Source organism: Notothenia rossii (genome assembly GCF_949606895.1).
Source record: "Notothenia rossii genome assembly, chromosome: 10".
In the NCBI taxonomy this organism is placed as follows: domain Eukaryota; kingdom Metazoa; phylum Chordata; class Actinopteri; order Perciformes; family Nototheniidae; genus Notothenia; species Notothenia rossii.
This window is the reverse complement of record NC_136908.1, coordinates 36,437,621-36,462,290: the sequence shown is the minus strand read 5'-3', so window position 1 is coordinate 36,462,290 and position 24,670 is coordinate 36,437,621. Positions and strand designations below refer to the sequence as shown.

General features: G+C 39.6%; 2 protein-coding genes across 5 annotated transcripts; one reads left to right on the top strand and one right to left on the bottom strand.

Moving 5' to 3' along the window:
* Positions 1–4,314: 4,314 nt before the first annotated feature.
* On the top strand, positions 4,315–7,147 carry LOC307021467 (uncharacterized protein). Its single transcript, XM_079653603.1, has 4 exons — positions 4,315–5,059; positions 5,164–5,305; positions 5,411–5,483; positions 5,700–7,147. The coding sequence occupies exons 1-4, from the start codon at positions 4,681–4,683 to the stop codon at positions 7,134–7,136; spliced, it is 2,031 nt and encodes a 676-aa protein (XP_079509729.1). The 5' UTR covers positions 4,315–4,680; the 3' UTR covers positions 7,137–7,147.
* Positions 7,148–12,274: 5,127 nt separating this feature from the next.
* On the bottom strand, positions 12,275–21,556 carry LOC307021468 (uncharacterized protein). 4 transcript variants are annotated; one of them, XM_079653605.1, is made up of 20 exons: positions 21,337–21,556; positions 20,714–20,831; positions 19,632–19,997; positions 19,322–19,442; positions 18,870–18,944; positions 18,467–18,570; positions 17,856–17,954; positions 17,391–17,623; positions 17,094–17,272; positions 16,836–16,929; positions 16,631–16,740; positions 16,019–16,128; positions 15,838–15,900; positions 15,491–15,544; positions 13,991–14,094; positions 13,634–13,751; positions 13,391–13,492; positions 13,126–13,295; positions 12,776–12,952; positions 12,275–12,411 (listed from the first exon to the last, which is right to left on the bottom strand). In XM_079653605.1, exons 8-18 carry the CDS (start codon positions 17,466–17,468, stop codon positions 13,165–13,167), a joined length of 1,143 nt encoding a protein of 380 aa, XP_079509731.1. In that variant the 5' UTR covers positions 17,469–17,623; positions 17,856–17,954; positions 18,467–18,570; positions 18,870–18,944; positions 19,322–19,442; positions 19,632–19,997; positions 20,714–20,831; positions 21,337–21,556; the 3' UTR covers positions 12,275–12,411; positions 12,776–12,952; positions 13,126–13,164. The 4 variants fall into 4 exon arrangements, with proteins under 4 accessions (XP_079509731.1, XP_079509732.1, XP_079509730.1 ...); XM_079653606.1 differs by lacking the exons at positions 18,467–18,570; positions 18,870–18,944; positions 19,322–19,442; ... (1 more) ...; positions 20,714–20,831; positions 21,337–21,556 and adding an exon at positions 18,181–18,459 and having other exon boundaries at positions 13,991–14,082; positions 15,490–15,544; positions 16,014–16,128; XM_079653604.1 differs by lacking the exons at positions 18,467–18,570; positions 18,870–18,944; positions 19,322–19,442; ... (1 more) ...; positions 20,714–20,831; positions 21,337–21,556 and adding an exon at positions 18,181–18,459.
* Between the last annotated feature and the right edge of the window lie 3,114 nt (positions 21,557–24,670).

The window sequence follows — 24,670 nt, the reverse complement described above, 5'->3', positions numbered from 1 at the left end:
CCAATCACCGTGCTACAGCCAAACTTTAAAATGGCAGTCAGCTGTTATTTCAGGTGTTCATGCTGCCGCCCGCCTCCTCCCCATCCACCTTTCATCACATCCAGTGCCAGGAGAGCTAATCCAAAGATCTCATCACACCTCCTCTTCATCCCATCTCCTCATCAAATCCAGATCTTCAGCATCATCACCAGTGTCTAGACCCCGGGGGGTTCCCTATACAGTATGCTCACGGCTGAATTTCCCCCTTTAGATATACCATTTCAGGATCGGGGTCTAATCGCCAAAGACTTAACATTTATCGTATGGCAAGTGTCAATAAATGTTCTTTAAACAAAATGAAGTCTCTCCTGATTGAAATACACAGAAGCAGCCCACAAGGGGTCCTTGAGATGATAGTACATTATTGAAAACATTAATAACAGAATGCTTAATGCACAAAACATCAAAAAATAAGTAGCCAATGCTTCAATCCTTTGAGAATACACTGTTTGTAGTCTATTTTAATTTAATAATAGATTACATTTATAAAGCGCTTTTCCTGGTGCTCAAAGCGCTTATAAGCAAGTGAAACAAAATAAAAACAAAAGTAGAAAGTGCTAAGCTAGGTGGAATAAAGGCAAGGGGTTAGTTGATTAGGAGTTGAAGGCAAGAGTTAAAAGGTGAGTTTTGAGGGAATGTGTGTAATCGGATCTATGTCCGGCTGTTTCCGCACGGACATTTTAGTTAGCCGGACTCCCTGTTTCCTGTGAAATCCGGAAAAGTTTTTTAAAAATAAAAGAATACTTTATTCCGAGTTTGCTTGCTTTTCTCTTTGGAGGTCATGACATAACGGCAATATAATACACGGTTCGGCTGCATTAAATATTACACATCTGCCGTAGTTCTGTATTTATAGAGCCCTGATGAGAAGGCTTCTGGACAAACAGGAAGAACTGCCCCCAAAACTGAAAACGTGACGTGAATCATAAATATGTCAGCAATTAAACAACATCTTAGATTTCTTTTCACACAATACGTCTCCTTTCAGTATCAACACTAATTCGGCTGACTTTTATATTTGATCCAATTGGTAGATAGGCGATATTTACACCATAACGGTGCACAGCTGATAGAAAGCAAGTCTAGTGGTTGAAGCACGTTATTGAATTTTAATATTTTTATTATTAGATATTAATATAGGGTGACCAGACGTCCCCGTTTTCCGGGGACAGTCCCCGTTTGTATTGCCCTGTCCCCGGTTGAAACTGTCCCCGGAAATGTCCCCGGTTTTTAATATACGTTAAAAACACATTGCAACGTGAAATAAAACGTTTCATATCAGGAAACACTGGGTAAACAGACTGTGGTCAAGCTAGCCCCCACTTCGGAAAACACAGTCAAGCCAGCCCGCACGTTGTATTGCGGTGCGCGAATATCCTATGCATTACCGTAGAGGCCTGTAAAAACTGCCTTCAAAATAAAAGCGTTTACTCGGTCAATAACACATATACCTGAAAAAAACACACCAAACATATTCACATACTGGAGCTTAAATTAAGAAATATGTACTATATAATGTGATCAATAATAATTTAAAACATACTACGTATAACTACCACATTATAATTGAGTGAATGTAAAATGTAGGCCTAAGGATACAGTTATGAAGAAATATCTAACATTTCCACTGGGTGACTAATTTCAATTGATGTTGACACCATCTCACAACATTCCTAAAATAATATTACTTTCTGAAGCACAATTTAAAATGTATGCTGATTAAAATCTCAAATTAGATCTATTGTCCATCTATATTTTGATGATTATTTAATGGAAACTGTCCATAATCAAAGAGTCATTCAAAGTCAATCAAATACTTATTTCACTCCAGGGTGATAGCAGGACACCCCATCTAGTCAATCAGAGAGAATCAGGAACATCTGATGTAGAGTTTCAAAATCAAATACTTTTGAAGTCTCATATATGAGCTATCATCCTTCTGTTTGTATCCAACAGTTAAAATGTTCGAATTACATTGAACCAGAATTGTCCCCCTTTTTTCTTTAACAGTGAAGAAAATTGGATATGTTGATGAGAATTTGACCGCAAAACTCAAAATGTCCCCGGTTTTAATTTTGAAAATCTGGTCACCTTATATTAATAGGAGAGACAGACAGACAAACTAATAAGTGAGAATGTGTTGGTTTGTTCCAATCAGAGGCACATTTAGCAAATATGGCAGTAGCCATCGATCATCATAAGATAAGATATACTTTATTGATCCCAAGTTGGAAATGTTTTCGTTAAAGCTGCATGTGTAACAGTTGTAAATATGCAGTGGTGTTTATTTGTAAATCATTTAGTATAATCACACAAATTCTGTGTTTTATATTTAATAATTATGTGTTCTTTATTTATTGAATGTTCAATACCTGACAGTATAATACATATGTATAATATCAGTTAAAATAAGTGCTTAAACATAGCCTACAGTAGTTAACATTGCAGGAAAGCAATATATCAATACTTTGTCAGGCTTAGATATTAATAGGAGACAGACAAACTAATGGTCTAAAGGCCTCTTTTGAATAAGAAAAAAGCTATCTGCTATACTACTATCATCTATCAAAAGAATCAAAGGAACAGTTCAGCGCCCCACAACTTCATTGCAAACAGTTACAACCTTGACTTTACATCAGAAAGAACAAACATTAAAGAAGTGACTAACTGCATCAGTTAGGGTTAAACGTGTATTCAGCTAAAACATATACATCGCTGAAGTTATTATCCAGTGGAAAGCCCTTACCTACTGGCCTAGTTGAATGAAAGTGATTACTTTTTTTACTTTTTTGTGGCAGACAAAGCTATTATAGTAGGAACCTGCGACCCAAGTTTTTAATCTCCGACCTTTTTCATATCTGACCTTGTTAAACATTGAACATTCAATAAATGAGGAACAGAGAATTATTAAATATAAAACACAGAATTTGTGTGATTATACTCAATTATTTACAAATAAACACCACCACATATTTACAATTGTTACACATGCTGCTGTAACGAAAAAATGTCCAACTTGGGATCAATAAAGTATATCTTATCTTAAGATGATCGATGGCTACTGCCATATTTGCTAAATGTGCCTCTGAACCTTGACAAGTGCAAGTTTCAGGCTTATCAATTAACAACAGGAGGGGTCAAAGACATAAGACCAGCTGTTAAATAAAGCTCTTCTGACCTTAGTTGTCATGTGGGTATATATCAATGATGCCCATTATGGACACAAGCAATTTTCACCCATGTATTAATTATATGTTTTAAATTTGAGTGTTTCCTATCCCCTAAACCTCCAGGGATGTACACAGTTTAATACTGGCGACTTTTAATTATGGGAAATACGAAAACATCTTATAAAACTAGAATTCCCAGTAAAGACGTGCCATAGAACATGTTGCAAAACACACAATAGCCAGCATGTGTAGTTCTGGGGACGGGGTGGGGGAGTGGGGGGTGGACCCGTCCGAGTCCAGTTTTGGATAGTCTGCCTTGGTTCCATCCCATTTCAAAGTGCTGTTTGACACTCGCCGTAACGGGCGTAACCCTCGGCGCATTCCAACATCCAATCACAGCTTGAGGACTAATCACGGAGCGGAGAGAATACTTACTTCCGGGTGTAAAATTCTCTAAAGCAACTTCTATGAGCTGCTCCGACCCTCGGTCCTGACGGACTCCAAATTTCCGACATTATACAATCAAACAAATAAATAAACACAAGGATAATTGTGTCTTATTGTTGAGTAAATAACACTGTGTGGTTTAGAAAATAATACAACATTAGAAGTACGAGTTGGGAGTGAGAATGTGTTGGTATTCACCTTGCATTATGCACATGTTACTAATAAAGAATTATGTTATTGTATGAACTCTATTTACAATGTATTCACATGAATAGTTCATAATCAACGAATGACAAAATGCAGTGACAAGAAAACAACCATTGTATTGCATTTGTTTGAGTAATAAGAGACAGTTAAATATAAAGGCAAGGCAATTTATTTTCATACACATCAGCAAGTCAAAGTGCTTTAAATAAACGGAAGTACAAAATATAAACACATTTTCACATTACTATGAACTCGGGCGAAACAAGTGCATAGTTTCATATCGTTCTCATATAGGGGAGAGCGGGGTAATGTGGGACACCGGGTAATGTGAGACACCCGCTGTAACTAGGCAAAGAAACACATTTGCGGTCATGTGACCATAATGTTTTCAAGCCCCTCCCACCCCCCACTTGTCATGAAGGAGAAGTTGGTGCTGGTTCTGTGGTTTTTTTTCACAAAAATGTGTTTGTTGCATGTAAAAGTAAATTTTCTTACTGCGAACGTAATCAACTGTAGTATCAAAGCAAATTGATTCAGGTTGAAAAACTTATATCATACATGTTGATGAACTTCCAACATATAAAACCATGTGATTGATGCTAGTTAAAGATTAGCCTGAATTGCCTAGAGATGTTGTTTTTTCTAAAATGTTGGCTGTGGGGTAAAGTGAGACAGATGCTGTGGGGTAAAGTGAGACGCTGACTCACTTTACCCCGACATGAAGCACAAGTTAAGTTTAGTCTTATATATATTTTAGTGTAATATTACAATACATATGTTTTAATTTTAATGTCATAAACATTGTAGAAAAGTCATCATGCCAAGACGATACACCAGGAAGACAGCTTGGGGCCAAACACCCCTCACAGAGATGGAGAGTGCAGCTGCAGAGGTCATGCAAGGAAAGAAGTCCTTAAGACAAGCAGGAAAGGAAAGAAATATCGACAAGACAACCCTCCAAAGATTCATTAAGAAAATAGAGAAAGGGAGAGTTAAATCAGTAGCCTGGGGTGCAGTAGCTGAGGCAAAAAGAATACTGACAGATGAGATGGAGGAGGAGCTTGCCCAACATTTAAAACAACTGGCTGACCAGTTCCATGGCCTTGCTCCAGTTAAGTGCCGTGAACTGGCATTTGAATATGCAGACAAAAACCATATCCCTGTCCCTGCCAATCGGATGGAGAAACAATGTGCAGGTAGGCTAGGGTGCGCAAGAGATCACATGATTCTGTAGGTCAACTTAGGCCAACTGATCTTGCCACAAAGCTTATCTTATAATAACGAATTGTCCACTCTTTAGGAGTAGAGTGGTTTGGCAGCTTTCTAGCCCGTCGCCATCTCTCTGTCCGAACTCCGGAGGCAACATCCCTGGGAAGGGCTACAGCCTTCAATAAGACTACAGTGGGGGAGTTCTTTACAAATCTGGCTGTAGTGATGGACAGGTGACAGAATTAATTCTTTAGTTGCAAATGTTTTATGGAGGCTTTACCTGTAAGATTTGGTTTTGATTCTGATAAGGTTCTTCCCTTGCCTCTCTTCTTTAACAGACACACATTTCCTCCACACATGATTTACAATGTGGATGAAACAGGCGTCTTTACAGTACAAAAGCCACGGCAGGTAAGCTACTAGAGAGCAGCAGACTGATACTGATTGGCTTGTGATAATGACCAGCTAGCTATTGGCAGAAGGCTGAAACTAATGCTATTAGTAATGTTGTGAGCCTGTGAACTAGAAAAAAATGAATGGACTGCAACAAAATAAAATGTACCTTTAGACCAATAGTAGCCTACTGATTGCACATGCCATTGATTCTAAACTTTCTACTTGATTCAGGTTGTGACAGAGAAAGGGAAAAAGCAAGTTGGTTCTATCACATCAGCTGAGAGAGGAGAACTGGTGACTGTGGTGTGTGCAGTGAATGCTGCTGGGAATGCCATACCTCCCATGTTTGTCTTCCCCAGAGTTAGGTTTAAGGATGACTTCATGATAGGAGCACCTCCAGGAGCCAAAGATGCCTCCACCAGAACAGGATGGATGAACGAAGACACCTGGCCTGAGTTCCTCGATCACTTGATAAAGCACACTAAGTGCACTCCTGACCATCCCATGCTGCTAATCCTGGATAATCTGAGAGCTCACATCTCACTCAAGGCAGTGGAGAAAGCAAAGAGTAATGGTATTGTTCTGCTCACCCTCCCACCCCACACATCCCATCGCTTGCAGCCTCTCGACGTGACGGTGTATGGCCCGTTTAAGACCCTATACAGCCGAGCTCTTGATGGGTGGATGAGATCTAACCCTGGCAAAACAGTCTCCATCTATCAGATTGCAGGATTTGTGAACGAGGCCTTCTTGTCAGCAGTGACACCACGCAATATCACCTCTGGCATCAAGTCCACTGGGATCTTCCCATATAACAGAGATATTTTCCCTGAGGAGGCGTTTGCACCATCCATGGTGTCAGACCGGCCAAACCCTGAGCTGCGGCCTGCATCCACTGGTCCATCCACTTCAGATGATCCGGATGGTCCACGGCCTGCAGATGATCCACCCCCTGCAGATGAACCACCTGCTGCAGATGCTATTCCACTCGCTGATGCTATTCCATCCACTTTGCATGGTCCACATGGATGTGCCTCGCCAGCTGTCTCACGACCTGGATATGTGTCTCCTCAGGAAATCATACCACTTCCAAAATGTCCCCCCAGAGGACAAACAAAACGAAAGCGTGTGAAGACAGCCATCTTAACAGATACTCCAGAGAAGCAAATCATAGAACAGGCTTATGAAGAGAGACAAAAGAAACTGGCAGGGAAAAAGCAAAATAGCAAAGAAAAGGGAAAACCGAAAAAGAAGGCACCCAAGAAGAAAATCATAGATAGCAGCTCGGAGGAGAGTGATGACCCGGTCCCATTTGAGGATGATTTTGAGAGCTCTGAAGATGAGAGGAGTGACCCCGGAAACAAAGATCTGTCCGTGGGTGACTTCGTCCTCGTCAACTTTGCCACAAAACACCGAAGTATCCGTTATGTTGGCATGGTTGAGAAGGTTGAGGGGGACGAAATACTAACCCAATTCCTCAGAAAAATCCAGGGAAACAACAGAGAGTGGGAGAGACCCACGTTTGCTATGAAAGAAAAGGATGTGGCACATGTTCCTAAAGGTGATGTGGTGAAGAAGCTGCCTCAACCTAATAGGCCTGGAGGAACAACACGGAGAGAGCAACTCTTCACCTTTCCCTGTAACCTTCAGGGCTGGAATGTAGAGTAGGCCTTGTTTAAATATGCGGCTGATGTTCATATCATATCGTGTTCTAATCTAACTGGTTAAATGGTTAATTGAATGTTTATTAAAGCACTTTGAAATATATTATGTTGTATTTGACTTTGTTTGGAGTTACTTTGTTTAAAAAATGTGCTAAATTGACCAATCCCCATGATTATGTTGCGCATCCGACATTAGTTTTGGAATGTGTAGTTGTCAATCTATCTGTCAGGATTCTAACTGTTACAACATGTGTTGTTTTGGTAGTTTAAAAGTGGAAAAGGTAAGTGGTTCACTTTACCCCCTTGATTTCTCTAGTCTGTCTCAGTTCACCCCTTAGCTGGGGTAAAGTGAGACACAAGACCACTTTTTAAAAAACAATCATATTTTCACTGCCCTTTGTCCTGAATACATTCTGATCATTTCCAGTGCTAGGAAACATCCTGAATTAATGGGAAATGTGTAAATTTGACTGATATATCATTTTAGCTCGCCTACAGGAGAGCAAATGTAAAAAATGTCTCACATTACCCCGCTCTCCCCTATAGTGTTTTATAATGTTACATTACATTACATTGCATTTAGCTGACGCTTTTATCCAAAGCGACTTACAATAAGTGCATTCGACCAGGAAGATACAAACTTGAAGAAAACAGAATCATATAAGTACATCAGGTTTCATAGAGCCAAAACATTTAAAGTGCTACTCAACTGACTTTAGATACACCAGTCCTTTGTTAGTATATAAGTGCTTTGTTATTAGTACTTTGTTAGTAGTTCTTTGTTAGTAATTCTTTGTTAGTAATTATTTGTTAATAATTCTATCGCTCGAAGTGGAGTCTAAAGAGATGAGTTTTCAGTCTGCGCCGGAAGATGTGTAAGCTTTCTGCTGTCCTGATTTCAATGGGGAGCTCATTCCACCATTTTGGAGCCAGGATAGCAAACCCACGTGTTTTTGCTGATGGGAACTTGGGTCCCCCTCGCAGTGCGGGTGCAACGAGCTGTTTGGCCGATGCAGAGCGGAGTGCACGTGCTGGGGTGTACGGTTTAACCATGTCCTGGATGTAGGAAGGGCCAGATCCATTCACAGCATGGTACGCAATTACCATTGTCTTGAAGTGGATTCTGGCAGTTACTGGAAGCCAGTGAAGGGAGCGGAGGAGCGGCGTGGTGTGGGAATGTTTTGGAAGGTTGAAGACCAGACGAGCTGCTGCATTCTGTCTTTATTTTGTATGGCTTTAAGTGTGTTTTAAGTGTGAGACCAGGAGGCAGAGTCACAGTCTTACACGCTTCTCTGCGCTCTCTCCTAGGCAGTCATCCATAGGAATCCCGAACCCAATAAAATACCCAATACTAACGGTGTGTGTGTCTGCCCAAGGACAATTTAAGGTGAAACCTAATAGAGGTGTCATACATAATAACCTAATAAAAGTAAATGTAACAATTACTACAGTGCAACAAAACAGGAAGATTAAATGTGATCTCTTAAACATAAGATCTCTAGCATCTAAAGCAATACTGGTAAATGATTTAATATCAGATTATAATATTGATATATGCTGTCTCACTGAAACTTGGTTGAGACATGAAGAATATGTCAGCATAAATGAGGCCACTCCACCCAGCCATATCAATACTCATATTGCCCGAGGCACGGGCCGAGGAGGTGGAGTTGCAGCAATCTTTGACTCAAGTTTACTTATCAATACTAAATAAAATAAAATTATACCTCCTTTGAAAGCCTCGTTTTTAGTCTTACGCATCCGACCTGGAAAACTTTGCAGCCAATCTTATTTGTTACAGTGTACCGTGCACCAGGTCCTTATTCAGAATTCTTATCAGAATTCTCTGAGTTTTTATCAACTTTGGTACTTAAAACAGATAAAGTAATTATCGTAGGTGACTTTAATATTCATGTTGACGATGATAAAAATAGCCTTACTGTTGCATTTAACTCTATATTAGATTCTATTGGTTTCTGTCAGAGTGTACATAAACCAACCCACTGCTATAATCACACTCTTGACCTTGTTCTGACTTATGGTATTGAAATTGAGCAACTATTAGTCGAACCGCATAATCCTGCTTTATCCGACCATTTCTTAGTAACTTTTGAAGTACTGTTACTAGACTACAAAGCATAAGTCAAAAGCTCCTGCAGCAGAAACCTATCTGTTAGTGCTATAGCCAAATTTAAGGAAGAGATTCCACCAATACTTAACTCGATAGCATGTCTGCATGTAAGGGAGGAAACTTATACAAAATGTACACCACGCCAAATTGATCATGTTGTTGATAGTGCTACAGATGCGCTGCGAATAAAATTAGACTCTGTTGCTCCTTTGAAAAAGAAGAACATAAAACAACATAGATTAGCTCCATGGCATAATGCCGAAACCCGCAAAATAAAGCAAAAGTCGAGACAACTTGAAAGGATATGGCGTTCCACTAAACTTGAAGAATCTCGTTTAATTTGGCATATTACTCTCAATGAATATAAGAAAGCACTGCGTAAAGCGAGAGCAGCATACTACTCTTCATTAATAGATGAGAATAAGAATAATGCAAGATTTATTTTCAGCACTGTAGCCAGGCTGACAGAGAGCCACAGCTCGATTGAGCCTTCTATTCCCATAGCACTCAGTAGTAATGATTTTATGTGCTTTTTTAACGATAAAATTGTTACTCTTAGAAACAAAATCAATGACCTCTTGCCTTTGACCAGTATAGTGTTATCAACAGCTCCCGGACACTTAAGTTCTAATATTACACTAAATAGTAAACTAGAATGCTTTTCAGCCATAAACCTTGAACAATTAAATTCAATGATTCTCTCTTCTAAACCATCAACGTGTATCTTAGACCCAATTCCAACTAAGCTGTTAAAAGAAGTTTTTCCATTAATTAGCACTTCTTTATTAAATATTATGAATATGTCTTTATTATCAGGCTATGTTCCACAATCATTCAAAGTAGCAGTGATAAAACCGCTTCTTAAAAAGCGCAACCTCGATCCAGAGGTTTTAGCCAACTATAGACCTATTTCTAATCTTCCGTACCTTTCAAAAAATCTTGAGAAAGCAGTCGCAAAACAGCTGTGTGATTACTTAAAAAACTATGATTTATTTGAAGATTTTCAGTCTGGCTTTAGAACACAACATAGCACAGAGACAGCTCTGGTTAAAGTCACAAATGACATTCTAATAGCCTCTGACAAGGGACTTGTCTCTATTCTTGTCTTGCTCGATCTTAGTGCTGCATTTGATACTATCGACCATGATATCCTATTGCAAAGACTAGAGCACTTAGTTGGCATACAGGGAACTGCTTTAGGCTGGTTTAGGTCCTATCTATCTGAACGCTCTCAGTTTGTACGTGTCAACGATGAATCTTCCATGCAAACCGAAGTTAGCCATGGAGTGCCACAGGGCTCAGTGCTTGGACCTATTTTGTTCACACTATATATGCTTCCGTTAGGCAATATTATAAGGAATCATTCTGTAAACTTTCATTGTTATGCGGATGATACTCAACTATATTTCTCAATCAAGCCTGATGAAATTAATCATCTAAATAAAATTCAAGACTGCCTCAAGGACTTAAAAACGTGGATGACCTTACATTTTTTTATGTTAAACACGACCAAAACTGAAGTTATTGTACTTGGCCCGAAGAATCTACGAAACAAATTATCTAAAGATATATTAACTATGGATGGCATTAATTTGGCCTCCAGTGAGACTGTAAGGAATCTTGGTGTTATATTTGATCAGGATTGATCCTTTAACACCCACATAAAATCTATTTCAAGAACCGCCTACTTCCATCTACGTAACATTGCAAAAATCAGGCATATCTTGCCTCAAAATGATGCAGAGAAACTAGTCCATGCATTTGTTACTTCAAGGCTGGATTATTCTAACTCCTTATTATCAGGGTGTACCAAGAAGTCAGTCAAGTCGCTTCAGCTGATTAAAAATGCTGCAGCTCGTGTACTAACCAGAGTTAGGAAAAGGGACCACATTACTCCTGTTCTGGCTGCCTTACACTGGCTCCCTATAGAACACAGGATAGAATTTAAAAATGTTCTTCTCGCCTACAAAGCCCTTAATGGGCAGGCGCCATCTTACCTTAAAGAACTCATTATACCCTATTGTCCTACTAGGGCATTGCGTTCCAAGAATGCAGGGTTGTTGGTTGTTCCTAGAGTCTCTAAAAGTACAATGGGAGCCAGAGCCTTTTCTTATCAAGCTCCACTTTTGTGGAATCGGCTTCCAGTTTGTGTTCGGACAGCAGACACCCTATCCGTTTTTAAGAGTGCGCTTAAGACCTTCCTTTTTGATAAAGCTTATAGTTAGGGCTGATTAGATTCAGCCCCTAGTTTTGCTGATATAGGCTTAGTTTGTCGGGGGACATCTTACTTCTTCCTTCTCTCTGTCTATACCTGTGTACTCTCATGTTCCGATTAACCCAGCTTCCCCAAATGTATTTCTTTTTGGTGTCTATATACGCCGGGATCCGGAGTCATGGATGATCCTGCGGTCCTGTGTCATGGATCACGAGTCCTGGATCTTGAGTCGTGGCTGTGGTCCTGGATCATAAGTCCTGGATGGATATCCTCGTGGATTCATATTCCTATTATACACACATACATTTCCAAACATTTGGACTATCTATGTTGCAAATGTATTATCTTTTCAATTTACACACGGCATCTATTGCACGTCTGTCCGTTCTGGGAGAGGGATCCCTCCTTTGTTGCTCTCCCTGAGGTTTCTCCCATTTTTTCCTTTAAACTGTGGGTTTTCTCTGGAAGTTTTTCCTTGTACGATGTGAGGGTCTAAGGACAGAGGGTGTCGTATTGTCATACTGATATTCTGTACAAACTGTGAAGTCCACTGAGACAAATGTAACATTTGTGATATTGGGCTATATAAATAAACATTGATTGATTGATTGATTGGTTTTAAATGTGTTTTGTCATTATTATGGCGTGCACCAGCATGTGGACGTGACACGTCGCTTGTGAAAGAGTTCTCCAGTGCCTCTGTGTTGCTTGGCAGAAACCTTTACAGGTCTTCTTCCTCAGACTCAGGGCTAGTGTAGTCATTGTCATCCGACTCCTCAATGTCCTGCTGTAATTGAAGATCATGGCATTCCAAAGCGGCTACACCGCTGTACGCATGTACAGCCTGTATGTGTTGGCTTTTGAGGAAGTGCCACCTCCGACTGAGGACATTCTTGAGCCCATGTGCAGCATCCTCTGTCAGGTCACCGAAATCTGTAGAGGAATAATCACACAGCAAAAGGGCTCAATGTAAACAAACCTTGACAATTGCAAATCTCTTTGCATTGTACAATGCTGCATATGTAAACACACTACAAAATAGGTAAATCCATCTTAAACTGAAGGATGTTACTATATATTGGGTGCCAAATGGGACATGTTGATTAATGTTTATATAGTACTTAACAAATAGTCAATAGACAGAAAATAATCGATTATGATCTTGATAATGAATAGTTTCAGTAATTTACTATTTCACTTCGGCCTGACACAGTGACAGATGTGTTCTACTTATGTAAGACATGTAATGTGTTGAAGAGGTGATGAAAATATTCAAATGTTAAGATCTCAGACATACTGCTGGTTTTGATGCCCTCCAAAGTCTGTCCTCTGAGTGCTTCCACTTCTTGCACTTCCTTCAGAAGGAACATGATGTGCTGCGACATCTCTTTCACCAGGATGCTCTGCTCCTCCTCCAAACGTCTGACCAGCATTACCTGGTCAAAGACAGACCTCTTCAACCTGAAGGTGTTGCCTTTAGGTTGAGGAAAGGAATGGAGTAGTGGACAAGGAATATTTATTCATATATTATATTATTACAGAATGATTTTCATTTCTTAGACACAAATCTTTGTAGCGATAGCATTGGTTCTTTCAAATTTTGGTATAGACTAAAAAAACAACAAGCCAAACTAGCAATTATCCTACCATTTCCATGCCTCTCCCATGGTAAGATGTAGCCCTCTGTCAGACTGCAAGCCAACTCCTCGTCGATCTGTTCTTCTGCACTCCTGTGTTGTATTGCACAACTTTTTCGCGAAGCTTCTTCTTCAGCCCTCTCATGCTCTTCCTCTTTCTTTGCCTTGCCTGGTTGCTGTCTGCAAAGTGAAACAGAAACAAAACTGTGTCATGGTGCCAGAATGTTTTTATTGTTTTTGAAAGGTAATTTCAATAACTACGTTTGACAACAAACCATGCTGACGATACAGATCTTGCTTCCTGCGCAAAAGAGTGACGGTGATGTTCTCAATATCCACCCTCAGTCCTTCAGTACACCCTGGGGCGTAGACTCTCTCTAAATAGTTGCAAAAAAACAATTGGAGAAGAGATACAATCAGTGACAGTCTCAGTTTCAACATATGGCCAACTTATATTGTGTGTCTAAACTTACAGTAATTAACAGATGTATATATGGAAAACCTGTGGTATGTCTTACCTGTGACTGCCCATTGCCTGACATCATACACCCACTGCTGTATGGTCTCCTGATCAAGGTTGTGCTCCTTTTTGAAGTCGCTGAAGCTGGCAGCTTCCACCTTTGCCCTCTCTGTGATCTTTACAAAAAAAAGAAAATGCCAGCGAAAAGCACCATGCAACACCATAATGCAAAGAACACCAGTTTTCAGTACAAGACCTTCAGAAGAACAGTTGAAACATTCCATGACACCATCTGACTTGCAAGAGGAAGTGTGGATAAGGGAGAACATAATGTATATAGCCATGACGTTACATTGCAGACATCCTTCTTAAATATGTAATGTCAGATGAGAAGACAATTGTAATTTGCCCTTACTTTGACATATCTGTGGGCTAAAACTTGATGAAGGTTGTCCCTCTTCCTTCTGTTCCAACCCATGGCCTGTTGAGTGAGCATGTTCACTCTTCCTAGAAAAGACCAAAAATATATCCACAAACAAAAAAGTAAGTATTCACATCAAAAAGGCAATACTGAGTGAAAACCTGATAGACATGACTAAACCCAATCGTTGAAAGGTTGTTGAACTGGTAATTACAGTAAAGTAATACCCCAATAACGTTTTTATGGAGGGAACTCTCTGTAAAATACTTATCAGGGCTGCCTTATCACAGTGTGTAGTGTTAAAGACCCAGTGAAGTGCATGTTTTTGCACCAAAATGAAATGGCAGTTTCATTCCTTACATATCATTTTGCTTGTTCATGGCTAAAATAATTTTTAATAATTCAGAATTAATGAATTAATGAATTATTCATTTTGCCGTCTGAGCCTAACGGTAGTTGCAGACGATAGTGGCTGTGACGTCACAAGATGTACCCAGTTGCGATTGTAAACATGGCGGAGATTTGGGAAAGTGATACTAGTGTGAGAGAAATGATTGATTTGGACAGCTTTTCGGACAGGATAGATGAGGAAAGTGATCAATTTGGTGCACTTTGAGGGCAACATTAAGAGATTTATGGATACAGCTCTCAACACTCATATGAAACATATATTTCAATAATCAAAAAACATTGGAAGGATTTCTTAACCTATTTTATACAACTAATATTACATAGATGGAAATATTTGTTTACATAGATGACCAAACCCACTGAGATAACTTAGGCTACAGTTTACCTCCCTGAGCTGACGTTATCTCTCTCAGTCCCACAGGAGAGCACTCTCCCTCTCCTTATTGTTGAAACAGCTAATCTCCGTTAGCTCCGAGCTAGCACCAGATGCTAACGACAACCCTGTAACTCTCTCAGTCTCTCTTTCTCTCTCTCTCGAATCGACCAGTGGCCTTTATTTATCATGATCAATCAAAGAATCTACGAAACAATGACACCAGCCAGGCTCACCTTCATCTTTTGGGAACAGAAACATCGCCACTTCGGCAGACTTGACATTACTACAGCCAGCGGCAATGCATCGTTTCCCCTGTGTTTTTCATCCCTCTTTCTTCACTGTCGCCTCCATTGTCAGGTTTTCTCGATTGGCAATCACTTCCAGTCGACTCCGACACACTTTTCAGGAAAATACTAGCTCAAAAACGTTGAGAAATTCGACTTTGAAAAAGAGAAAAAATGAACGGTGGTGAATGTAAACAGTGCGGCGGCGTCCATCTCGTGACGTCACGCAGTAGATCGCAAGCCACGCCCACGAAGGCGAAGGTCAACTGCAGATTTCCCCGGCAAATTCAAAACTCGTCAAATTTGTTGCTATTCCAACATCTTTTGATATGGGTTCCAATGGACAATTTTGGTCATTACTATACGTATTAGCATAACAAATCATGCACAGGTGCACACTTCACAGGGTCTTTAATACCAACCTGCTTTTGTCATGTATTTTGTGACCAGAGCTGCCCTGGAGAGAAAGCTGTTCACCTATAATGAATGTTTCAATTAATGTTCGGTCACCATAACAATATCACCTACACATCATAGATCTTGAACTGGATGGTTTAAGAGAAAACTTGTGTACTGACTTCCTACAATATGCATGCATTTAGTGTTGCTGAACATATGAGCTGCCTATCTTTCATTTGAACTCAGACATAAAGGATATGCTTTCAACTAATCAACAGGCTTGTCACTGAGATGACACATACATATTTGTACTGCTTTCTATTAAGACTTCTTGTATCCATACAGTTACAATAATGCCATTAATAACATACCTGCTCTACTTCCTCTCGCACTGTGTTTCCTGCTCCGTCCTGACTTCTGCCACCCCATCTCACCTGCAACACAGCGTAAGTAGTGTTATGTTGCATTTCTTTAGAAGTTTTTGATATCCAATAAGGCATGCCATGCACAACATTTAAAAATCCTTTGCATTAAAGGTGTTATGTACCTCACATTTTGCTGTATGGGCTTTAGCATGCATCACGCTAAGAAATGGCCTCATTTCGGTCAACGGCAGAAGCTCTGGTAATCCCTCGGCTATTTTGTTAAGGTATGGCCAGTACCTAAGAAGCAGGAGCAGCATTTTGTGACAATATCAATATCATCTAAAATGACTGCTGAGGCATAGGCCATTTTAAACATTGTTGTGGATGTGCAATATGACAGTGAGGATTACCTGCATGTTACATACAGAAGAAGTCAACATTTGCCTTCTTGGACATCTCTTTTTGGAGAAACATTGGGTAAGCGTATATTTCTCCACAGAAGTGGTTCAGTCCTCGTAAGAGAAACCCATGTCTGATTAATCAGAAGAAAATCTAGTTGTTAATAATAAACTGACACAGCAAGGCCTGGCTTAAGCACTCATCTCTGTCATCTAGGTGGCTATAACAACAAATATCACTTGGATGCTACAAATAATGGATCAATTCAGCTCCACAATCAAAAGTGTTTAATGCTTCCAATTCTTTCAAAGACTTAGACTTGGATTGCTATTAAAACTGAAATAATGAGACCAGACTCAAGAACACATATACACACACAGACACACTTACAAATACATACCTGCAAACTGCCACTTCAATGCCCTCCTCGTCTATCTGGGCACCAGACTTTTTTGACATCTCTCTGCCAGCGGTGAATTTGGCAGTACCACAGACGGCACTGTCATTTCCCTATAAAGTCAGTTTATTACACACAAGTTTTGACATATATAAAAAAGAACACCACAGCTGTAACTGCAACTATCATAATAAGAAAAAAAACTTACACTTTTCATGTTGCCTCTGACAAGGTCAACAAATGTTGCGACTTCCTCGTCCTTGGCCAGGAACAAGCCCTCATAGATTGGCGACTCCTCAGTCCTGTCCATGATAAGTTAACATACAAGTCAATAATACAAATCACAAAGCACTACATTACTATGATTTGTTTTAATATCTGTTATGGCTACTCAAAGACAACCCCAAGGGCTACTATTTGTATTAGCGGTGTGTTCTTTATCATTTTCATTAATACCTATACATACCCTTTTGACTTGGAAAACTGGTAATGCTTGCGGTTTCCATCACAGCAGACAGCCAACATGTCTGGAGAACATGCTGGACAAACAAAGTGATGGACCTGGCACATATCCTCTTGTTTGTACTGACAGAAGCAAAACTCGAAGAAGCTTCGCTGAAATGTATCAGCACAGATACTACCTGTCTGTATATTGTAAGTGGATTAGTAATTGTTTTGAAAGCAATGCCAACAATTAATGATATGGTATACAGTAATATGATATTGTTTTTTGTATGTTTCCGTGTGATTCAGGCAGATTTACCCGTCCAGCTTGAACAGATCTGTGCTCCAACATTTTCAGAAATGCCTGCCTGGACATGGCTGGTGCTGTCACCTTCATGTGCTCGAATGAGGTGAACACATCATATTTTTAAAGCGTCTGGCAGCTGGTGCTAGCTGGCCATTACCGATACAAAAGCAGGTCTTTAACCTCAGGAGTCCATTCTGCAGAGCAGGATGGACAGGATTTCCGAGGCAAGCAGACATTGTATCGTCCTGTGAACAAATGGACAAAGTAAAGGTATTTCGGTAATAAAACTGTGAGTTTGCCTTAACATATTGTATTTAATACATAGATGTGCATATATGATATATTAGCTATTTGACATGGCATTTGGATGTTGTCTGAAAATGACCAGGTGATAAAAATCTTTGCGTTGCACAAAGTGGTAAAACTCTGCTGTACAATACTACTTGTACAAAAAGAAGGGCTTCCAGAACAACATACCGTTGATGGTGACCACAGAAATATGCTTCCAAGGAGTAACTGTGACGTCATCAGAGCATTCACAGATTGACCTTGGAGTAGGAACAGGCAGTTGACATACTGCAATATAGAAAATAAGTTAGGAAGGGTGTATTTACAGTTTTTCCTTTATTCTGCAGATTATCAAGATATTCAATAACATTTTGCATAATTTCCACATATCTTGCAGCCCTAGTCAAAACCAATTATACTTTTTTCAATCAGCTATGTACACTTCCCATTCACACTTAATTTTGGGAACTACACTATAATGGGACATTGTAATGTAATGTTAATCTTTACATACTTTGTTCACAAAACTGAGGCTGGCCATTTTCATCCACCACCACAGCAGTTGTAGGGGGAATGGGCTCCAGAAATCCATTGAACACAGCCTCTCTGTCATGGAAGATATTCCTCTTGTGGGCTTCCATGTCACAGGTTGCACAGAGGAACTCCATGTCCAGTGGAACACAGTCCAGGCACCTAATAGCCGCTTCTTCTGCACAGCATCTGTGGCACTTCTGAATGGCTGTTCTCTCAGCTGAGAGATTTGCATTAAAAAGCATTGGCCTAGCAGTTTTCATTCTCACATCTGTGAGAAGCTGCCTTTGTGCCCACGCAGAAACCGTTCCGTCTGTTGCCCCCAGAACCTGGACTGCAGTTAGGGTGTCCCTTAACTCTTGGAGATGAGTTTCTAAAAAATAAAACAGCTGTTAAGACAACCTAAAACTGGTATGATGGATATTAAGGTAGTATACTGAAACACTTTTGAGTTGGAAAAATACATGCAGACTAATAATAGCAACATGCTATGAATCATTATATGCATCCAAAGCAATATTAGCAAGTGATACTTATACCAAATATGCATTCACTTGTCATGAAACAGTCAACACTCAATACTTTATTATGATTAACTAGATGAGTATAAAAATGGAAAAATTGGGGAAAACTGTCGTGCCAGTCAACTGCTGTTATAATCAATATACTCACCAAGACTACCAAACTCTTGATGTTCTAGCTGAAGGCCTTCCTCATGCACAGGATCGTCTCTTCTGGCTTGTGAAGCTGCAGAGACAGTCATTTTTGCTTAACCCTTCAATCAATCTAAAATTACACCAATTAATTGTAATATGAGAATGCTCTGTAAGGACTTCAGGTAATGAAACTAAGAACATATTACCACAGCATCACAATGACAATTTACATTTGCCATACTTTTATCCAAATCGAGGTACACATTTAAAATACAACACAAGCAAGGATTATCAGTCATAGGCTCGTAATATATCTTGATTTAATTTGAAAATGTTTTAAACATTGCAACAGATTTGTCAAGAGGTATCTTTACATTACATAATTTCTTACTGTGTACACCAAAATAACTTTGTTATGAATTATCTTTATTCTTAGATTTAGAAATCATGATATAGTAAAGAACAAACCTGATGCGGAGCTTTGAGTTTCCCGTTGTCTCTCACGTCTGCGTGTGACCACTGGATTAGAAAGGGGTCTCTTCCTGCTTTTTCTTTTCTTTTTCGGAGGGATGGCAGGGGTTTCAGTAGCCTATATTTTTTCAGAGGTTGAGATCAACAACAAGTTGTAATACAACATAAGACAGCAGCTCTTATATTTGAGCAATTATTTAACGGTCGCATAAAAAGGTCTAACGGACCCTTTACATTACATCAATAAAAAGCAATAGCAATGATTATATTACAGACTTGGGTATTTGCTTATCATGAAAAGCCTCACCCTGGCCTCATGGACAAGAGCCTCGCTAATCAATGATGCCATGTGCATCCTGGCCTCATTGGGATCCTCAAAGACCCTCACTTCACGGTTGAGGGACATGGCATACAAAGAGAGAGTGAGTGATTAAAAGAGAAAGTGAGAGAGAGGTATTGAAAAAGAGAAGGTGAGAGAGTGATAGAAAGAGAGACAGTGAGAGAGAGAGTGGCTCTTAAAAGTGCCGTTGGTTTTATATGTGTGTGTGTGTGTGTGTGTGTGTGTGTGTGTGTGTGTGTGTGTGTGTGTGTGTGTGTGTGTGTGTGTGTGTGTGTGTGTGTGTGTGTGTGTGTGTGGATATGTGTGTGTTGGTGATATAGAGTTGTAAAGAAGCTGTAAAACAGGAAAAATAAAAACATGATTAGGATTATTTAGAATAACAGTAACATCTGTGCATTACTCTATTATGCAATAATAATTTAGTATAATTTATACTGTGCATATTGTTATATTATGAGGGACATGGCATACAAACAATACAGACACAATACAAACAATACACAAAATGAAGAGAGTGCAATAATAATTAATCTGTGCATTACTCTATTATGCAATAATAATTTAGTATAATTTATATATCTTATATCTTCTACTATATATTTTAATTCTACTATGTAACAATCCCAATGTCCCCAATGTCAAATCCTCTGGAAAAACTCCAGGTCCACATTTTTGTTCCACTCCATCGCCGATTCCACTATTAACACTCTGTGTTGAAAGCTGTCTTTACAACACATGGGCAAATACAAGCATTTAAACATATTTTACTAGCAGGCACCTCCACTATCCAACTGTGCCGGGGACAGCTAATGTCATTTAGCTGTATAAACTATAAATGCTATCCAGCTACAAACTTTGACCGGAAAGCCGGAGGCTAGCTGAACGTGGCCGCTAGCTTGCGCGTAGCCTATTGTAAAAGCTAAACACACAAAAATCAACATAATATCCAGGAATGAAACGCTAGAGAGACTGTGCTACAGTGGAATAAATAAAAGCAATATCATTTCGTGTTTTAAAGAAATAAACTCCCCTTGATTTTAGATACTTACTGTAGTCCGTTGTGAGATGAAATGAATGAAAGTGACGTGATCGTGGGCAACGTCACGTGGCTACGTCACTGCCGTCAAGCGCGACATAACGTTGCCGTGGTAACGACGGCATCTTCTTCTGGTTTATCGTTGTTATAAAAAAAAAGATTATTATTACTATTAATGATCAAATATGAATGTAATTGTCTTTTAAATAACGTAAACTAAAGGGAACAATCTATTTGACACAGCTGAAGCTTTGGCCTTCCTTAAAAAATAACTAATTTAATAAAAATGCACCGTTTTTTGAGAACAAACATTGGTAAATAATGCACCATAATAATACATTCTGACGAAAAATAAAAATGATTATGAATACAAATAAAATAAAAGAAGCCTCCCGTGAGTTACTACAAGCTATAAAGTAGATTTTTAAAACGTTTTATAGAATAAAAAGCTCACTGCAGGACGTTGTAGAAATGCGTGTGTGCACCACGACAAACGAGCCTCATTCACTTTACATTGGGGTTGTTTGCGTGGTGCCGATGTTGCAGTATAAGTTGAGTCATGACAACTGGCGACATTCTATTATTTTCGTCATAGGAATCCGGGGCGTGTACATTGAGGACCCATTGTTGACTTACCAGGAAAGAAACATCGTTTGTCGTTTACGTTCATCTTTTGCCATATCTGCCTTCCTAAGATCACTTTGCTGCACATTCAGTACTCGTATGTGAGGTTGTGGGTGAGAGGCCGATATCGTGACGCTTACAGGGAGGTATCGAACATTACAAAGTAGGTGACTGTGTGGATGCCTGTTCAAAACATTGCAAACTTCAATAAATCATTTAAATTATATATTTGTGTCCGACTTTCATTTGTTCATCGTTCTTAATGTGATGTATAGTAGCTTTGATAGCTGTCCATACCTTCAGACAGCCTAAAAGTAAAACACAAGTTGTTTATTCACAGCCCGAACGCTCATCGAGATGACTGGATCAGTCATGACAACTTGTGATCAGCTCCGATTAAATTGTGATATCAATTCTGTAGCTAACCTCCAGGGAGCACGTTTATTTTATGAAATACCTGTATCCCTCTCATCACAACAAGACTCTACACTGTGCAGGAAAAACAATTACATACATGAAAATAACCTTGATGCATGGGAATTAAACACACAAACTAACAGATAAATCATCAGAAGAAGGCAGAGAGGAAATAAATAACAACAGGAACACGGAAGGCAGACAGAATTGCTTAGACACGGGTGTCACATGAAATTTTAATGTTCTGGAAAGTTCCTTATACAGCTTTAGCCTTTTTTATCTCATGAAGTCCCTAAGTGACACACACTGAACAGTCTGGGGTCATGGTCCTTGTCATTTGCTTTTGTCTTCCCATGTCCAAGATGTCCATGTGTCAGGCTAAAACATGTGAAAGAACTAGCTAGATTTGGAAAGGTTTTTTGTTGCTAAAGTTAATATTCAAGCCATTTAAGAATAAACATGCTTACATGACATGTCATTTGTTAAACATTAAGCTGTCTTCGGCTCTTTTCTGCTGTAACAAATGTAAATGTCCCCTCTGTGGGACGAATAAAGGTATTCTGATTCTGATTACATTTAACCCGTTGTGGAAACATTTCTTGATGAAATTGATATGAAACAAATGCCATAAATATTGCTGTGACACATGGTGTCACATCGGGACTTTAACTCTAAACATTCACAGTAAACCCGGAGTGACATATATGCACAATTAGAAATATGATTATGGTCTGGTCAGTTAATTTAGCTGATTCAATTATATTTAGTTAACATATGCTTTATTCTTCAATTCATAGTATGTTCAAACAAATGCAAACCAAAACATCCTCCTTGTTAATTAAGTTATAAATAAGAGTTACTTTACCATTAAAGCCCAGATATTTGACACTAGGGGGGTTACTTGTCAGAAATGTGTCTATTTAGTCTAAATGACGTTCCCCTTAATTTCCCCAAAAGTAGAAATGGGTCCGGGTTCTTATGGGTTAAACGTATAGGCTTAAAGGCATAATAGAACTACCGTATTATATGTATTCAACTTGTGCCCCGCTGGACTTACTTTTCTGTGGTTTACCGTTACTGTGACATATCAGTATAGCCACGGAAGATAGTTTGTGTGTTTAATTCCCATGCATCAAGGTTATTTTCATGTATGTAATTGTTTTTCCTGCACAGTGTAGAGTCTTGTTGTGATGAGAGGGATACAGGTATTTCATAAAATAAACGTGCTCCCTGGAGGTTAGCTACAGAATTGATATCACAATTTAATCGGAGGTGATCACAAGTTGTCATGACTGATCCAGTCATCTCGATGAGCGTTCGGGCTGTGAATAAACAACTTGTGTTTTACTTTTAGGCTGTCTGAACGTATGGACAGCTATCAAAGCTACTATACATCACATGAAGAACGATGAACAAATGAAAGTCGGACACAAATATATAATTTAAATGATTTATTGAAGTTTGCAATGTTTTGAACAGGCATCCACACAGTCACCTACTTTGTAATGTTCGATACCTCCCTGTAAGCGTCACGATATCGGCCTCTCACCCACAACCTCATATACGAGTACTGAATGTGCAGCAAAGTGATCTTAGGAAGGCAGATATAGCAAAAGATGAACGTAAACGACAAACGATGTTTCTTTGCTGGTAAGTCAACAATGGGTCCTCAATGTACACGCCCCGGATTCCTATGACGAAAATAATAGAATGTCGCCAGTTGTCATGACTCAACTTATACTGCAACACCGACACGCAAATATAAAAGATTCCGTGACTCCACCACGCAATGCGGTGTTAAGGAGTCGTGGAGGAGTCACGCATTTTGGTGAGATCAGGTTGCAACGGCTCAAGCCCACTTTGAGGTCTATGTGTGCACGTGCCTGCTTCTTTCAAACCAGCTGTCTGCTGCGCGCAAACGTTTTCTGCCAGTTCCTCGATGCGTCGTTCAACAGATCTGGCTGACACTGGAATTACTATTATTCTTGATTTTATTGTCTCTTTCTTTGGTAAGGAATTAAACAAAACCTCTGAGCTACAGAGGAAAGCCTCCTTAATATATTCACCGTCAGTGAATGGCTTTCCATGTTTCGCGATGCAATGAGCAATGCGATAGCTTGCTTCGGTAGAATCATTGTTAGCAGTGGCAAAGGCTTTGAGAGTGTTTGCCTGTTTCCCATAACCAGACAAGGCACGTTTGATGGATTCAGCCTTGTCTGCCTCATCCTTGAAAGTCTTCTTGTGTTTGGTCTCAAAATGCCGTTTGACACTTGACGTCAGGCAGACAACATTTTCCAGACATAAAGTACAGAACCAACTGAAACACAAAACCCCACTCTTCTGTCCACAAGGGCTGGAATGTCGGAACATTTATTTTAGATTTCTTTGGTAGCGGACCTGCCATTGTCTACCGGGCTTGCTCCGTCACTGATTAAAACAATCTTTAGGCGGGAGTCGTAAATCAATTTACCGTAAATAACATGTCGCCAGAGTTGGGTGTAACGCGTTACTGTAATAATATTACTTTTGTCGGTAACAGAGTAGTGTAACGCGCTACTTTTATAATTCAGTAATCACACTACAGTTACTAACATTGCCTCGACACGCATTACTTCGTTACTTACTAAAATCAGTCATAATCACACTGACAGACAAGAGGGGTTTCGCCGCAGGTTTATACTAGTAATCTGCGCGACTTGCGCGTCCACATCTCCACGTGCAGTGCTGCATAAACATGGCTGAGTCAGCGATAACTTTCGAGGGGTAGAGGTATGCCCATTATTTTGAGTTCGTACGAAGAATAGACAGGAATGTGACGGTGAGGTGCAAACTGTGTCCAGGCCAGAAGCTGTTATCCGCTGCTGTAAACACCTCGTCAAACCTCAACAAACACCTGCAAAGAACACAAGGTAAGGTGAAGCTAACGCAC

Excerpts from the sequence above, each read along its gene's own strand:
- LOC307021467 (XM_079653603.1), top strand. The coding sequence starts at position 4,681 with ATGCCAAGACGATACACCAGGAAGACAGCTTGGGGCCAAACACCCCTC. Across the intron at positions 5,060-5,163 it reads GATGGAGAAACAATGTGCAG|GAGTAGAGTGGTTTGGCAGC; the intron begins GTAGGCTAGGGT and ends TCCACTCTTTAG. Across the intron at positions 5,306-5,410 it reads CTGGCTGTAGTGATGGACAG|ACACACATTTCCTCCACACA; the intron begins GTGACAGAATTA and ends CTTCTTTAACAG.
- LOC307021468 (XM_079653605.1), bottom strand. The coding sequence starts at position 17,468 with ATGAAGGTGACAGCACCAGCCATGTCCAGGCAGGCATTTCTGAAAATG. Across the intron at positions 16,930-17,093 it reads CAGTTTTCCAAGTCAAAAGG|GACTGAGGAGTCGCCAATCT; the intron begins GTATGTATAGGT and ends TATCATGGACAG. Across the intron at positions 13,752-13,990 it reads TAGCCCACAGATATGTCAAA|ATCACAGAGAGGGCAAAGGT; the intron begins GTAAGGGCAAAT and ends TTTTTTGTAAAG.